The sequence below is a fragment of the Numenius arquata genome, chromosome Z (genome assembly GCF_964106895.1).
Source record: "Numenius arquata chromosome Z, bNumArq3.hap1.1, whole genome shotgun sequence".
Taxonomy (NCBI): Eukaryota; Metazoa; Chordata; class Aves; order Charadriiformes; family Scolopacidae; genus Numenius; species Numenius arquata.
Genome location: NC_133616.1, coordinates 2740376 through 2757954, shown reverse-complemented (window position 1 = coordinate 2757954; position 17579 = coordinate 2740376). Strand labels below are relative to the sequence as shown.

The 17579-nt window shown below is 48.7% G+C and overlaps 1 protein-coding gene across 1 annotated transcript in view; it reads right to left on the bottom strand.

The window, feature by feature from the left end:
* The window catches only part of LOC141477185 (unconventional myosin-Vb-like), a 170368-nt gene that overhangs the window by 14504 nt on the left and 138285 nt on the right, over positions 1 to 17579 (bottom strand). The window contains exons 28-30 of the mRNA XM_074166272.1: positions 11861 to 12100; positions 10896 to 10993; positions 3368 to 3445 (exon numbers count right to left, since the gene is read on the bottom strand). Coding sequence (XP_074022373.1) covers positions 3368 to 3445; positions 10896 to 10993; positions 11861 to 12100 — 416 coding nt within the window. The remainder of the gene's footprint in view (positions 1 to 3367; positions 3446 to 10895; positions 10994 to 11860; positions 12101 to 17579) is intronic.

The following is a 17579-nucleotide window of genomic DNA, read 5'->3' as shown; positions in this document are numbered from 1 at the left end:
AGCAGTAACCACCGTTTGAGTTTAGATCCTTCCAAGTCAGCCAACTTGGGAGATGTTCCCAGTCAATGTCCCCAACATCACGCCACGGGGTGCTACAGCCGTTATTGCCACGTTAGTCTGTCATTTGCCGTATTGCAGGTTAAATGCTTTTGAAATTAGAGACATGAGATGAAAAATGTGGTTTTTCTTTTATTTAAAAGGGATGGGGAAAAATATATTCAAGAGCTCCTTTTTTTTCCAAATTTGGGTTTCTTCACTCTTCCCATTAACAAAAAGCAAACGCGTGGCAAGAAAGCAACGCAGATCCTGCGGGATTTTCAAAAGGTCGAGCTTGAAGAACACTCGTTCTGGTGCTCACCTCCTTTCTAACATCAGTTCTCACTCTTGAAAACCGAACTAGTATGCCTTGCAAACGGCTCCGTTCAGTTGGACCGTCACAAGCTTCGTTTGCTACTGCTGGGAGCTTCAAGAAAGGCAGAAGCTGAAACCCTTCGTTCCTTCTAGCTGTTATTTGCCTTTGCTTAAAAAGAAGTATATTTACTTATATCTCAATTTTCATTCATAAACTACCTGCAGAAAACTACGCGCAAGGCAATTTTCTGTCATCTCGATCAGTTCCTGCTTTTATCATTGCTGCTGACTCCACCAGGACTCTTCAGGAGAAGAAAAAAGACTTGTTTCCTTGTTCTCCATGACATACAAATAGTAATGCCATGTCACGCAGAGGACAGAAGTCACCAAAGCCAGCCCTTCTCCCACTTTTAGGTGGGTACCCAACTTTTTCCTCTAAAAATTTCTCCTGCCACCCTCTCCTACCCTCTTCTTTAGATAAGAAGTTCCACCTAAACATGAGGAAGGAACTTCTCTTCTTTGAGGGTGGCAGAGCCCTGGAAGAGGCTGCCCAGAGAGGTGGTGGAGTCTCCTTCTCTGGAGACATTCCAACCCCGCCTGGACACCTTCCTGTGCAACCTGCTCTGGGTGGACCTGCTTTGGCAGGGGGTTGGATTAGATGATCTCCAGAGGTCCCTCCCAACCCCATAGCATTCTGTGATTCTCCCCTACACACCAGGTCTCCTTCCAGCCTTGCCCTGAGCCTGACTTCCCTGGGGGAAACTTTGACTTAAAGGGCAAGGCATTTATTTAGTGTATTATCCAGCCATTTACTAAACGAGAATGCCTTCCAGTGGAAAAACATCATCCGGATGTTAACTGCCCCTGTCTCCAACCTGCCCTCTTGTAAATGGAAATCTACCTGTTAGTCCACCAGCTTTCTCTCAAAAAGACTGCAATAAGTGCTGTGTCCAGCTCTGGGGCCACCAGAAGGACACGGACCTGTTGGAGCAGGGCCAGAGGAGGCCACGGAGATGCTCCAAGGGCTGGAGTCCCTCTGCTGTGAGGACAGGCTGAGAGAGTTGAGGGGGTTCAGCCTGGAGAAGAGAAGGCTCTGGGGAGACTTTAGAGCCCTTTCCAGTCCCTCAAGGGGCTCCAGGAAAGCTGGGGAAGGACTCTTGATCAGGGAGGGGAGCCATAGGACAAGGGGGAAGGGTTTGACACTGCAAGAGGGGAGATTGAGATGAGATCTGGGGAAGAACTTCTTTGCTGTGAGGGTGGTGAGAGCCTGGCCCAGGTTGCCCAGAGAAGCTGTGGCTGCCCCATCCCTGGAGGGGTTCAAGGCCAGGCTGGAGGGGCCTTGGAGCAACCTGGTCTGGTTGAAGATGTCCCTACTCAAGGCAGGTTGGGTTCGACTAGATGGCCTTTAAGGTCCTTCCAACCCAAACCATTCTATGATTCTATGACTCCAGAAGGGATGAGGACTCTGAAAGAAGGGACATCAAGCCAGAAACTGCAAAGTATTAGTTCCAGACTACACAGGGCGATGGTAGGAAAGAGAAAGAACAGCCCAGGGAGATAACCAAGCCCCATGAGCCTTGCTCATGGATGCTCTCCGGGACAGAGCCAAGGACAGCCACACGCCCAGCTCGGGGGCTTTGGCTCCTCTGGCACTGGCTGCAAACAGCATTCCTCAAAGATGAGGAAGACTCTGGTGTCCATAGCTTAGCATTTACCCAGGACATGCACTGACACGGAGCTGGACCAGTGGGGAAAAAGCTACAAGTACTGGGAAAATCATGGAGATTCATGTCTGTGAAGTGTTTCCCTACAGGAACAATTAAGCATGGGTTGGTTTTTTTGGTTGTTTCAGGGTTGGTTTTTTTAAGGATTGTATAAAAAACCACATGCTTTCTACGAACGATTTCTGGGTGAAAAGTATTAATCATTCTCCAGTTTGGTTTTTTGATGGTTTTTAGATCTGAACAACCCAATCTCTACTCCCATTTTCCAGCAAAAGACAGAAGAGGATATTTTCCAGCTATAGAAACGCCGGCAAGAACGCGCTCAGCCTCGTCATCGTCTTCTCAGGATTTATATTCTTAATAGGCTTGGAAAATACAGGCCTACCATGAAATAAATATTAAGTACTTCGTTTTCATTTTACTTCTTCACGTGGGTTGGGATTAACCGTGAGCCACCCTCAGAAAAAACACACTCCTCCTCCAAACTTGGGTTCCTACGTTGCCTCGTAACCACCAAGTGATTAACAACTAATTATCAGCTCTTTCAAGCGCCAAGTTGAACCAGGAGAAGAATCCAGGAGTCCTTCCGCCTTGCTTTGATCTCCATTTGTGTCTCTAGAAGTTCATTATCTTGGAGATAAGATCCTTACAGAATCACCGGCATCCCCAGGAGATACGGAGGTCGTAAGTACTGCCCCGGTGTGTCCCGCTGGGAGGATTTTTGCCCACCAGACCAGGACATGGGGACATCTCTGGAAGGATGGCACCACCACGCAACTTCCTCCTCTTACCTATAGGCAAAGCATGGATGGGAGCGCACAATCCCCGGGAGCATGCAAAGCAGGCAATACGAGCACAGGGACTCCGCTTCCGAAAGCCAGGGAGTGAGAGAAAACACTTCAGGGAGGTGCTACATCCGAGTGCAATTCAGGAAAAAACATCTAAAATGGGTTCTTTTGGGCTTCCTGGACATTACACCTTCCCAACACCTTTATCACACAATTTCCCATTAACGTAACGTAATTCTCACTGAATCACTGCTCAAGCATTAGTGACAACAGCCACCATCAGCAATCCCCAATTAGAATCCTAACGACCCCTCTGAAAATTAGAGGAGGGTCAGAATTCTTCCCGTTCGGATGTCCCACCTCCAGCTTCTCCCAGAGAGGACAACAGGTCCTATAGAGAAAAGGACAAGAGCAGAGGAAGAGAAAGGAACAAAAAGGCAACCGAAACGGAGAGAAGGGGAGAAGCAGCAGTGGGGGCAAAAAAAAATAGAGAAAGTGGTTGACCTGGCAACTTGCTTTAAACCTTGATAAGCCAAGCCGAGCTCTCCATCTTCATTGAGATACCCCCAGTCCTCAGTCTTGCTAGAAATAAAGGACAGCAAAAGGAAACAAGAGGACAGAGAAAGACAAAAGGTCAATTGCAATAGAAGGGGAAAAGGTGAAGAACCCTTAATAATTTATTAATTTTTTTTATTTATTTAAAGCACACTTTCATTAGGTTGTATTTCCTTTTTCCGCCTGGTGCGGCCCTTTCCTCCCCAACCCACCGCAGTTGACACGGGAACCCAACATCCTCCAGGTCCGAAGGGACCACCGGAGATCGCCCAGTCCAACCTCCTGGCAGGTCACCATCGTTCCTGAGATGTTACTGTTTACCAAAAAGCCTAACTTCTGGAGGTCAGACCCAAGTTTTCATTTCTTTATGGCTAAACTCTTTCCCATTTGATGGCAAGCCCACACCACACCGATTAGCTGAAATTCTCATTAAGACCTTATGCTTAGAAACCAGGGAAGAGAAATAAGGACCAAGAGGGATAAATGAGAGAGAAGTCACCACAAAGGGTAAGGAAGAGGTGTCTGAACACAGAGAGGGGAGAAACGAAAAGCAGAGAGTGATCCTTAGGAGCTCCCGACAGGCTTCCTTGCTTCCCTAGCCCCCAAAAAATTAACTATTTTTGAGCTGGAACAGCCCACAAGGACTTCCAACCCCATGCAAACATAACCCGACCCCACTGTTTATTGCCTACGGACGGCTCGGAACAGCTCGCTCCTCTTCCAAACCTTCTGCGCTCTGGCACATCTCACTATTAAAACATTTTAAAAACAATTTTCTCCATTTCCTTCCTTCTGCATCAACTTCCACCGGTCTAAAATAAATTCTCTTCTTTCTACTTCACTGAATTTTTCACTTAATTTTTTAGAGTTGGAAGGGACCATAAAGATCATCTAGTCCAACTCCCCTGCCGAAGCAGGATTGCCCAGAGCATGTCAGAGCACGTTACTCAGGACTGCATCCAGGTGGGTCTTGAAAATCTCCAAAGAAGGGGACTCCACACCCTCCCTGGGCAGCCTGTTCCAGGGCTCTGGCACCCTCACCGGAAAGAAGTTTCTTCTCATATTTGAGTGGAACCTCCTACGTTCCAGCTTGTGCCCGTTGCCCCTCGTCCTCTCACTGGCAACCACTGAAAAGAATCTGGCTCCCTCCTCCTTCAACCCACCCTTCAGATACTTATAAGCATTGATAAGGTCTCCCCTCAGCCTTCTCTTCTCCAGGCTAAAGAGTCCCAGCTCTCTCAGCCTTTCTTCATAAGGGAGATGCTCCAATCCTTGAATCATCCTCGTTGCCCTTCGCTGGACTCTTTCCAGTAGTTCCCTATCCCTCTTGAATTGGGGAGCCCAGAACTGGACGCAGTATTCCAGTTGTGGCCTCACCAGTGCAGAGTAGAGGGGGAGAATGACTTCCCTCGACCTACTAGCCACACTCTTCCCTATGCAGCCCAGGATTCCATTGGCCTTCCTGGCCACAAGAGCACACTGCTTGCTCGTTGTCATTTTGCTGTCTACCAGGACCCCCAGATTTTTCTTTTCAGAACTTGACTCCAGCAGGTCCACACCTAACCTGTATTGGTGCCTGACATTCTTCTTCCCCAGGTGCAGGACCCTACACTTTTCCCTGTTGAACCTCATGAGGTTCTTCCTTGCCCAGCTCTCCAGCCTGTCCAGGTCTCGCTGGATGGCAGCACGGCCCTCCGGGGGGCCACCCTTCAGTCGAGGGTCTCCTCAATCATCAAAAGTCAAAACCATCAACCTTTCCTCAAAGCAACCTTCAGTCCAAACACCCCTCGGATGTTTGTTCCACACCCCCAACATGAGATCAAATCTCCTCCGTAACCATCCGGGAAAAGTCTCGTCTCACTTTAACGCTAAAAAGTTTCAACAGTTGGGGGTGTCTTTTTTAAGCTATAAAAGGCAGGAAACTCATTTATCTTCTTTAATGAGGTGTTGAACACATTTGAGTGATGGGAGCTGGTTGACCTGATCAGAAACACTTGCCGCAGTGAGATTTCACTCGGCTTCGATGCGAGTTCGAATGCAGTTTTTCTTTCGGGAAATAATAATCAAAACCCAAACAAAACAACAAGAAAAAAAAAATCACTTAATGTATCATGAAACTTTCAGACATAGAGAAGAACCGAGCCAATACGCATCTCCCTTTTTTGAAAAGAAGAGCAGCAGATGCCGTTCCCTGGCAAGGAAAACTCTGCATATTTAAGTGGAAAAGCAAAATACGCAAACTTTCTGCAGCCAATTTTCACGAGGAAAGGACCGAGAACTGGGGGGGGGGCCACGAAAGGACTCAAGAGGTGTCTGACAGCTCATCCATCCCCTCCGTCCTGGTGTACGAGCCCGGTACTTCTCAAAAAGCGGCAAACATTTGGCATTAACATTAGGAAAACTCATCTGTTAAAGCCATATGTGCAAATGTAGATTAAATCCTTATTTTTATCCACACGTGGCAGGTTTCCAAAAGGATCTGTCCACTGAGAGATACAGGGGAAAGGTTTATTGCTCTGATTTGGGTCAATTTGTTAGTAAGGTATTTTTTTTGGTTCAGATAGAATCATAGAATGGTTAGAGTTGGAAGGGACCTTAAAGATCATCCAGTTCCAACCCCCCTGCCCTGGGCAGGGACACCTCCCACCAGACCAGGTTGCTCAAAGCCCCCTCCAACCTGGCCTTGAACCCCTCCAGGGATGGGGCAGCCACAGCTTCTCTGGGCAACCTGGGCCAGGGTCTCACCACCCTCACAGCAAAGAAGTTCTTCCTAATATCTAATCTAAATCTCCCCTCTGCCAATTTAAAACCATCACCCCTTGTCCTGTCGCTACACTCCCTGACAAGGAGTCCCTCTCCGGCTCTCCTGTAGGCTCCCTTCAGATATTGGAAGGCTGCTCTGAGGTCTCCCCGGAGCCTTCTCTTCTCCAGGCTGAACAACCCCAGCTCTCTCAGCCTGTCTTCATAGGGGAGGGGCTCCAGCCCTCTGATCATCTGCGTGGCCCTCTGCTGGACCCGTTCCAACAGGTCCATGTCCTTCCTGTGTTGAGGACTCCAAAGCTGGACACAGTGCTCCAGGTGGGGTCTCACGAGCGCAGAGTAGAGGGGTAGAGTCACCTCCCGCGACCTGCTGGCCACGCTTCTCTTGATGCAGCCCAGGATGCGGTTGGCTTTCTGGGCTGCCAGCACACGTTCCCAGCTCATGTTGAGCTTCTCATCCACGAGCACTCCCAAGTCCTTCTCCTCAGGGCTGCTCTCCAGCCATTCTAGATAGTCTTAACAGAACAAGTATTTAGGCACTGAAACCAAAGGAAAAATCCAGGAAGGATCCTCACTTTTTATTACGTTAACCTGGGAAATCTCAAAGGACCAGCAGCATTTTTAAGATGCGTTTTCCTGTATAACCTCCTTTGAAAAGTAGTTTTTCTTCCTTTTTTTTTTTACCATACTCATTGTGGTAAATGAGGAAGGGAGCTCAAGGGGGTGCCATTACACCGCGAGAAAACTGCCCTGGGAAATAAGCGCTCCGTCCGTGTTCACCACCACTCGGAAATCGAGATTCCCTTCTCCCAGAAGTTCACATTGACCAAGACGTTAGGAGTCAATAGGGCTCTTTCTAGCTAATTAGATTAATTAGCACGTGCCCAAAGAATTTCCTAAAATGCTGGGTAAATCCTTCTCTCGAATCAGGTTGAAATGAGTTGAAAGGACATGATTCACGGCCTCGTTTCTCCATTAATCCTGATCTGGGGGAGCAACTGGGGACCTGCGGTTGGACAAACGCCTCCAGGAAAGGGAGAGAAATCCCTGCCCAAACGCCTCCCCCCTCCCTTCCTCCAAGCAGCTTAAAGGAGGTGCACGTGCACCAAACCCCAAAGAGGTTAATTTTAGCATCTTCAGATGATTATCACCTCTTAATGAAGAAGAAGGGGTATTTCATTTTCAAACACAGAGATGCCTTGCTTCTTTTTTTTTTTTTAATTTTTTTGTCTTTAATTAAATGGGAAAATACTGCACAGTCACAGATTAGATACAAGACCGAATGGGAAGCAGCGATAAGAGCTGGAGGGTGGCGAGCAGAGATACGAACCTTTTCCATGCGCTGACCTCTTCCAGCCTCAAAAGCATCCTCATAAGCCTCAGCCCTTGGGCTGCAGGTGGGAATTACCCAGCAGAAAAGAAAAAAACCAAAAAGAGCCACGCGCTCTACAAGAATCACTTGGAAGTTATCACAGAAGTTAATTTCAAAGACTAAGCCCCATCTGCTTTGAGCTGCCAGGTTATTACCTCGAACAGAACATCATCACCTGGCTCTTTCGTTGGCTCGAGGTTTCCGCCGAGATCAAACAGGCTCGAAAGAAAGATCCCAAGAATAGAAAGAGGGAACAAAAAAAAAAAACCACAACCCCCCCTACTTAGCTTTACATTCAGTTATCGAAGCAGAAAATTAGCTGCAAACCAACTCAATGTTTCTCCCTTTAGCAGTTGAAAGTCAGCAGAAAAAAAAAAAAATAAAAAAAGAAAAAAAAGCTGAGTTCGCTGCATTTATAAGAGGCTGTTTTTAATTCAAACTTCCCCTTGACCTGGCATCAAAGGGCTTTCCCCCACCCAAGAGCGGCCACGGAGAAAGAGAATCCCTACGTGGGCAGGGTTAGCAGCACCCGGAAGATTTTCCTGCTTTCCTCCTGCTGTATTTAAAAATCCTGGATTATACGGAGCGAATAAAAAGTCTACCCTCCCAGCAAAATAAAGCCACGCTCCATCCCCAGCCTAAATAGCTAAGACGTGATGACTCCAAGCCAAGAGTGACCCATGGGTGGAGCGTGGTTTTACCCCATCGGTCAGATACCTCCGTTAGAAACCGCCCACGGGATGAGAGGTAAAGCGAAATGGGAGAAAAAGCAGCTCTTGCTTATTAATCCCACTCCAGAACTTCAATCCCACCGGACCGGCTTCCCATTAAAATATTTATTGATCGCGATTAGAAAGAGAAAGCAGTTTTATTTCTCAGGCCGACACGCTCGGGTGTAGAGCTGCATTAAGTACGAATGCAAATCATAGAATCATAGAATGGTTAGAGTTGGAAGGGACCTTAAAGATCATCCAATTCCAACCCCCCTGCCATGGGCAGGGACACCTCCCACCAGACCAGGTTGCTCAAAGCCCCATCCAGCCTGGCCTTGAACCCCTCCAGGGATGGGGCAGCCACAGCTTCTCTGGGCAACCTGTTCCAGTGCTTCACCCCCCTCACAGTAAAGAATTTCTTCCTAATATCTCATCTCAATCTCCCCTCTGCCAATTTAAAACCATCACCCCTTGTCCTGTCGCTACATCTCCTGACAAAGAGTCCCTCTCCGGCTCTCCTGTAGGCTCCCTTCAGATATTGGAAGGCTGCTCTGAGGTGCTGGGGGGAGGGAACGTTAATTTCTATCGACAAATACAACAACCCACGCTCCCCAAGCGTTCCTTTTCATCTGTTTTATTACCCTCGACTCCAGCCTACAGCTTATAAACCAACCCACTATCCAAACAAACGCGCTGGGAACCCTATAACGGGGGAAGCTGGAGGTGATTAACGAGCTCCTGAAGAAATCACTGCAGAAAACGAGGGTGATGGGACGGAGAGCTACTGTAGCACAAGAGCCAAGCTTCAGCCAAGCTTCGTATCAGAGGTAGATGAGAGGGATAATAAAAAACCGAGCCTGGAGACTGCAGATTTCCCCTCCCGAAACTCAAGAGGCCAAAAACCCACCAAGGCCTGATCACATGGACTCACCTCAAAATCAAAAAGATTTACACGCTGTGGAAAATTAGATCATTACGGGGTTTTTTTTGATGATTTCTGTGGGTGGTTCCATCCGGAACCAGTTGTTAAGTCTGGAAACCAGAGCAGTGGAAGAAGGACCGGAGTCTTCCAGTTGGATGAGCGAGAGGAGGCAACAGGCAGCCCAGGATGGCCAAAGTTGGGGACCAGTGATACAACCCAACCGGTGGGACACGTGCCCCTAAGAAAGCATCAACTTTTATTTTGACTCCAAGTCCTTCACCAACACCTCAACACCTGAACCATCACCGCAAGTGCACACCGGAAAATGCAGATTAGGGAATAATTAACTCTGCGCCTTACAAGGGGATTTCACATCCCGTACGAGTGCCCACGGCTCCAGGAGAAAGTCGGAAGGAAATTGGAGAAAAGCCGCAGAATTCATTAAGTGACCAAACCCCCTACGTTGCAGGAGGAAACACGCGGAGCTCCACTGATTTATTGACAAAAAGGTGATGTTTAAATCGATCTCATCACCTCTCCGCTGCAGGAGGGGCAGAAATTTCATCAGCAAGTTGACTTCAGGAAAGCAAATATTCAACGGCAACTAATTGAAAAGAAGAAACGCTGGTCCTCATCCAGCCAGACACGATGCTCAGGTGAGAAACCAGTGTCACGAGAGTCCTGGACCCCGACAATCTCCCCTCTGGACTCCTCCAGGTCCACGGGCTGAAGTTAAAGGTGACAGTATGGGCAGTCAGCAGGGGTTTAAGCTATATTTAAATGCAATGATGTGGAACCCAGCCCTTCCAGCAAGCCCATCTCCGTACTCACACACCGGGAGATCTCCACAGGTTCTCCTAGGGCTTTCCCAAGAAGGAAAACCGATGCCAAGTCAGAAAATCCAGCCCGTACCGTGGCTGGAATTTGAGGGACACACAGCACAGACATGACGACCAAAGTTGACCACACACATACGTTGAATTTTTGCACATCAATCCGGGCACGTGGATTTCCCATCGCACCTTCTTGGCCACCCAGCTCTGAAAGCATCACAATTTTCCATATTGCTTTCCAAGACGGTGTTCTTTGGCTTATATTCATACAGGTATGAATCGAATCCTAATTAAGTCACGGTCTTTCCCAGCCTGGACCGCTAACAACCTCCCGCAACCAGTTTACAAAGCGGCAAAGCACACTGTGTTATTAATTAATCCACGACCGTTAGGTCTTCTATCTTCTAGATGCAAGAAAACCAATAATGTGGGTGTCTCCAGAGACTACAGCGCGTGTTCGTTAACTCAGTTCGTCAACACGAGGTTTTGCTTCTGGGAAAACGAGAGGGGAACCGTGCTGCGTTCCCAGCACAGCATGAAATAAGTAACTCTTAAACACATCCCAAATCCTAGTCTGGATCCTATTTATGTACCAGAAGCAAAGTCAAAACCCAATTTTATCACTTCCGTGTTGGTTTTTCTACCTGCCCAGTATCTCCTTCCCTTGGGGACATGTTGCCCCAGCGACGAGAGCTCCTCACCCATTACAAGACCTGCACCTTTGGTCTCACCTTTATGGTCCTCCCTTGACCCAAGGTCCAGAAGACAACACAGAAGCTGGTAACTCTCTAAAACATGTTGTTAATTTGGGGCTGGGTCTCATCTCTCACAGTTTCCAGCCCTTCCTGCTGGTGGAAAGAATTTGGGCCACACTTACCGGTTCGTCTCGCACATCCCCTGGTAGGCTTCTATGGCGTCCTCCTGATCGATGTGCTTGTCACTGTTGGGCCAGCTGGCGTTGGTGGTGACGTTTTCCTAAATTCAACAGGCAAAACATAGCAGCTTGACATCCTGCAACATCTCCTCTTGCCTTTCAAAGTTCCTGAGACCGAGAAACTCCCAACCATCCTTAAGAGAGCTTCCTCGGGGCCTCCATCAAACTAGCTCCATCAAATAAATTCTACAAATTCATACTCATGCAAACAGAGAGGAGCAGAGATCTGGAGATGGAAGGAGGATGCACGAAGCTGGGAGGGAGGTAAGGGGTGTGCGGGGTCTGAAATACAAATCATACCAAATCCTTGAGGAATTATAAGGCAGTGAATTAAAAAGCCCAAGCGAGAGTTCTCAGAAAACATGCTCTTCCATCAGAAGAGGCTCTAAACAAAAAGCCCTCAAACAAAAAGCCCTCAAACAATCGTGATGGGACAGGCCCTCTTCTTGCCTACACACCAGTAGAAACGCATTACAGCTGCACCAGCATGAAATGAGCAGAACCTGGTCCAACAACTCTTTTCCCCCATCACATTTCCTTGCAGAATAAACCAGCTGTCACAAAAACACCACCGGGAACCATCTCAGACCACCACACCGTGGTGCAGGGCTGGAGAAGTTGCTCCTTGGTGTGGGCTGGCCAGGCCTCATCAGGTCTTGGGTCAAGCACCTTCGAACAGTACAGACCACCACGGGACATATAGTCCTGGGCTGCCTGAAATGATGTCACGGACTATATCTTACCCACAGGCAGAACCTCCTATAACCCTGCAGAACCTTCTAGACCGTCCCCGCACAATCGTGCCACCCAGAGCCTACCAAAGCAGACATCGCATCCCTCAGGAAAGCAGTGAATTTCCAGCGACGGAATAGAAAAATGAGAAGAAAATCCATTACCCTCGCAATTACCATGTTTTTGCCCGTCTCTTTTTGCTGGGCTGCCTTCATGATCTGCGTCCTGAGGATGAGCACCTCTTCCTTCCGCACCTCCAGCTCCTCGTTGGCCGATTTCAGCTGGTTCAGGAGGAGGTTATAACTCTCCTGAATATCGTTGGACGAGTTGTTCTGGGTGGCTCGGTCCGCGATCGCCTTCCTCAGCTCGTTGAGTTCATTTTTCAGCTTCTTGTTCTCCGACTCCAGCTCTTGCCTCTGGAAAATACCAAGCCGTAAACCAGTTTAGATGAACCCTCTTGCAGCGCCTCGTCCTTTTCCGAGACGCCTTTGAGGTAACTCAATCACCGATGATGGATTCAGGCCAGGATCTGGATTCCGCTGCCAGTTCGGCCACGGGTGGTTCGGAAAAAACTATTTTTAATGTAATTAGTAACCTCTCACTATTTAATAACAACACTACAGGGTGACAGAAGGGAGATTTTCCTCGTTGACATTATTTTTAAACAAAAAAGCAACCCATTAGAGATACCAAACGCGTTTGTTTCTTCTCCACTCAATCACGGAATCACCACAAACCTCACATTGTTTAATTCCTCTTTAATATTCACTAAATAAGGTGGAAGACGCCGATTTCCACCATTGACAGGCATCCCGTAAAGGTGAGCTACGGCTGGCGGAATTCCCGCTAGGGCTTCTTTTCTCGTACATTGTGTAATTTCTCCCCCAACCCAAGGGAGATGTTTGCAGCTGGAGGATTTTCTCGCCCTGACGTCTCGTCGGCTGCCGGCATTTGACAGGCGAGGGCAATATTGTACATCTTTGACGCCAACTCCTGCTCCTGAATAACGATGCACGAGCATCGGCGTGTTTGCAGAGTCAACTGAAGGGCTTATTTGCTTTTGCATGGCAGTAGAAGACAGAGGAATAAAACTCTGGCAGCTAAGACAGCCTTCATTTCAGTATTTCACCATGAAGCTTTGTTTGCGGGTGGTAACACCACATCTGGCAGGTCTTCACCGGCACCCAAAACCAACCTGGGGCATCCAGCTGGATCAAGAGCAGCTTTGCTCCTGCGGACGGGGCAGTCACAGAACCACAGGGGTTGGAAGGGACCTCTGGAGATCATCTAGTCCAACCCCCTGCCAGAACAGGTCCACCCAGAGCAGGTTGGACACGAACGTGTCCAGGTGGGTATGGAATATCTCCAGAGAAGAAGCCTCCACACCCTCTCTGGGCAGCCTCTTCCAGGGCTCTGCCACCCTCACAGGAAAGAAATTTTTCCGCATGTTCAGATAGAATTTCCCCTGTTCCAGTTTGTGCCCGTTGCCCCTTGTTCTGTCACCGGGCACCACTAGGAAGAGTCTGGGCCCATCCTCTTGCCACCCGCCCTTTAGATATTGCTCAGCATTGATGAGGTCCCCTCTCAGTCTGCTCTTCTCCAGGCTGAACAGCCCCAGGTCTCTCAGCCTTTCCTCAGCAGAGAGATGCTCCAGTCCCTTGATCATCTCTGTAGCCTACACTGGACTCTCTCTAGCAGTTCCCTGTCCTTGAACTGGGAGGCCCAGCACTGGACCCAGCGCTCCAGCTGGGGCCTCACCAGGGCAGAGCAGAGGGGGAGGATGGCCTCCCTCCACCTCCTGGCCACGCTCTTCTTGATGCCCCCCAGGAGACCATAGCCTTCTTGGCCACAAGGGCACATTGCTGGCTCATGGGCAACTTGTTGTCCACCAGGACTCCCAGGTGCATCTCTGCAGAGCTGCTTTCCAGCAGGTCAACCCCCAACCTGTAACACTGTTGGGGATTATTCCTCCCCAGGCGTAGGACCCTACACCTGCTCTTGTTGAACTTCATTAGGTTCCTCTCCACCCAACTCTCCAGCCTGTCCAGGTCCTTGCTATGGGTCGCAGCTGGGGAGCAGAGCCAGACCCCCAGGGTCCTGCTCATGGCCCAAATCCCAACAGTCCACCTTTCTCTTTGCACCAGATGCTCCATCACCAGCTGCTTCATGGTGGCACCCAGGACTGCTCCCTCCTGTCCCCACGCACCCAGGGGACAATGCCCAAACCCAAAAGGAACATCATCCAACTATGACATGGAAAAACCAGGGATGCCTGCAAGCGAGGTGACAAAGCCTGGTGTCTGACCAGCTTGGGGTCAGCTCTTTCCTAGGGACCGAGCAACCCCCATGTGGATTCCCTAGTGTCTACAACAGCACAAGCTCTTCACGCCCCCCCCCACCCCCCACCCCCAGATCCAGGTGCTTCCCTCTCCCTTTTGACCCTTTCCACAGCTTTCTTGCACGATCCCTCTTATCTTTGGGATATCTGCCTCATTATCAGCTTTGGCTGAGGCGAGCTAACGAATCCAAAAATGGCTGGGAGGGAAGGGGGGAATTTATCCAATTTATACAGTGTGTAGCCAGCACAGCTGTGTAAACCTCGTTTCCATAGGAAACGGGTGTTATAATTATAAATCCTTACAAATTATAAATAGCGTGCCTTATCACAGCAGAGGTGTGACCAGAATAGCCCATCTGGCATCTGGGCAGACTCCGAGCTGAACAAACCCCATCGGTAACAGAGCAGAGTCAGGTACTTTATACCGTCTGTCGTTAAAAAATAATAAATAAATAATGAAATCGGAAATGCAACGCGATCCAGCAATTCCTCCGCATCCGTATTAACCGCAGCTCGGCAGAGGCGAGCTCTTGAGACGTTCCCTTTTTCGAGACCTGGTTTTGAAAACACGAGTTCGAAAAGTGTGTGCGGGGTGGGAAATGGATACCGATCCCGGTCTCGTTATGCGGCAAAAGCACCGACCCGCTCCCCCTCTTTTCTCATCGCGCTCAGGGACAGAACGGTGAAAAGAAAGCGATTGACTGACTGCTTCTCTACGCAAACGGCTGTTCTCCGAGTTTTGTTATTTGCTGGATAAGACCCCTGCTTTTCTCCTTCCTTTTCCTTCCCTTTCTCCTCCTTTTTCCTTCCCTTTGTCCTCCTCCTCTTTCCTTCTCCTCCTTTTTCCTTTCCTTTCCCTTCCTTTCTCCTCTTTCTTTTTCCCTTCCCTTCCCTCTCCTTTCTCCTCCTCTTGCTTTTTCCTTCCCTTTCATCTTTCCTTTCCCCTTTTACCTTCCCTTCCTCCTCTTTCTTTTTCCCTTCCTTTCCCTTTTCCTTCCCTTCCCTTTTCCTTCCCCTTCATCTTTCCTTTCCCCTTTTACCTTCCCTTCCTCCTCTTTCTTTTTCCCTTCCTTTCCCTTTTCCTTCCCTTCCCTTTTCCTTCCCCTTCATCTTTCCTTTCCCCTTTTACCTTCCCTTCCTCCTCTTTCTTTTTCCCTTACTTTCCCTTTTCCTTCCCTTCCCTTTTCCTTCCCCTTCCCTTCCTTTTCCTTTCCACTTTCCTTTCCTTTGATTCGGAGAATGAATGGTTAAAGGTCGTTAGTGTAGATTTAGCACAGCTTGGCAAAGAACAGAGCTCGGAGCCCAGGAGCCCAGCATTCCAAGATAAGGAACTGGCCTTGTGTATAAGATAGCGGGAACAGCCTGCACCCTAAGGAGGAACCCAATTGTCTGGGTGCAGTGTCCATCTGGTCGGGACCAGTCCCGCGGTTTGGGGTCCAGCCAGCCCAGCGTTCTAAGCCAAAGGTAAAAGTACACGGTGAAGAAGACTATGAGCCTTCCTCCAGAAGACCCCGGCCCACGACCACCGGGCGACAGTAGGCATGCGGCAAGGGGAGGAGACTTATGATAATGAGTTCCTAGAAATAATTAGAATAGTAATGCCTTTTCTTAGAATTAATTATAATAACCCAGCCCACATTAATGAATATGTATGCTTTTTATCATAAACAGATGCTTGCTTTACGAGCCGGTGTGCAAGTTAGGAGGAGAAATCCCCCTTGCACCCGGCGCCGCAATAAACATACCTGCTTTATAACTCTATTCGAGTCGTAGGGTTTGTTTCCGCGCATCACCTTCCTCCTCCTCTTGCTTTTTCCCTGCCTTGCCTTCCCTTCCCTCTCCTCTCCTTTTTCCTCCCCTTTCATCTTTCCTTTCTCCTTTCCTTTCCTTCCTCCTCCTCTCCTTTTTCCTCCCCTTTCATCTTTCCTTTCTCCTTTCCTTTCCTTCCTCCTCCTCTTGCTTTTTCCTTCCCTTTCCTTTCCTTTCTCCTTTCCTTTCCTTCCTCCTCCTCTTGCTTTTTCCTTCCCTTTCCCCTTTCCTTTCCTTTCTCCTTTCCTTTCCTTCCTCCTCTTGCTTTTTCCTTCCCTTTCCCCTTTCCTTTCCTTTCTCCTTTCCTTTCCTTCCTCCTCTTGCTTTTTCCTTCCCTTTCCCCTTTCCTTTCCTTTCTCCTTTCCTTTCCTTCCTCCTCTTGCTTTTTCCTTCCCTTTCCCCTTTCCTTTCCTTTCTCCTTTCCTTTCCTTCCTCCTCCTCTTGCTTTTTCCTTCCCTTTCCCCTTTCCTTTCTCCTTTCCTTTCCTTCCTCCTCCTCTTGCTTTTTCCTTCCCTTTCCCCTTTCCTTTCCTTTCTCCTCCTCTTGCTTTTTCCTTTCCCCTTTCCTTTCCTTCCTCCTCCTCTTGCTTTTCCCTTCCCTTCCCTTTTCCTTCCCTTCACTTCCTTTCCCTTCCCCTTTCCCCTTCCTTTTCCCTTTCCTTCATCTTCTTTCTTTTTCCCTTCCCTTCCATTTTCCCTTCCATTTTCCCTTCCATTTTCCCTTCCATTTTCCCTTCCTTTCCCTTCCCCTTCCTCTTCCTCTATTATTTTTCTTTTTCAAATGACTCAGCCACTCTCCTGACTCCACGGACGGGCCGTATCAAGCCGTGCTCTGGTTAGAAACCAAGCCAGGAAGATGAGGGAAGAAAGCCCAGCTCCAAAACCCCATTAGCACGGATTCCTTTCAGACTTTACCTCTAAATTCATTTCCTGCTCTTTTCTTGCTGGATTTCATGGAGCAACGTTAAAATATCTATAAACATGGGGGAGACGCCTATTGTCCCCTGCTCACACCCCCTTTTTTCACCTGTATCAGTGATGGCAGAACAGGAGATAAAATAAAACGTGGAAAGGGAGATCGCTCTTTGCGCTGCGAGAAATGCTCTTTCCTCTCCGTAGTGCAATAGCACTGATTTATTTGACAAGTTACACAGTCACAATCCCAGAATGCTATGGGGTTGGAAGGGACCTCCGGAGATCATCTAGTCCAACCCCCTGCCAAAGGAGGTCCACCCAGAGCAGGTCCCACAGGAACATGTCCAGGTGGGGTTTGAATGTCTTGGAAACTCATCACGAAATGAGCTTCTAGATGGTTTTATTTCCTTTTCCTATCGAGTAGTAGGAACAGAAGAGAGGGCAAATTCATGGCATGGTGGTGCTATCCTCTGATTTACACAGGCTCATACTTCCCTGTATGAGCCCCTTCCTAAGGAGTGAGGCTGTTGCCATCACCGCTAGAGCTTGGGGACCTCTTTTACACCTCTGTAATGCTGTACGCCTTGGGACAAGTGCGAGTTCCACTTAAGGATGTACTGGGTCCAGTTCTGGGCTCCCCAGTTCAAGAAGGACAGGCAACTGCTGGAGAGGGGACAGCAGAGGGCTACAAAGATGATGAGGGGCCTGGAGGCCTCCTCTTAGGAGGAAAGGCTGAGGGACTTGGGTCCTTTGAGTCTGGAGAAGAGAAGCCTGAGGGGGGATCTGATCAATGCCTATAAATACTTCAAGGTCTGCACTACCAAAAAACCAAAA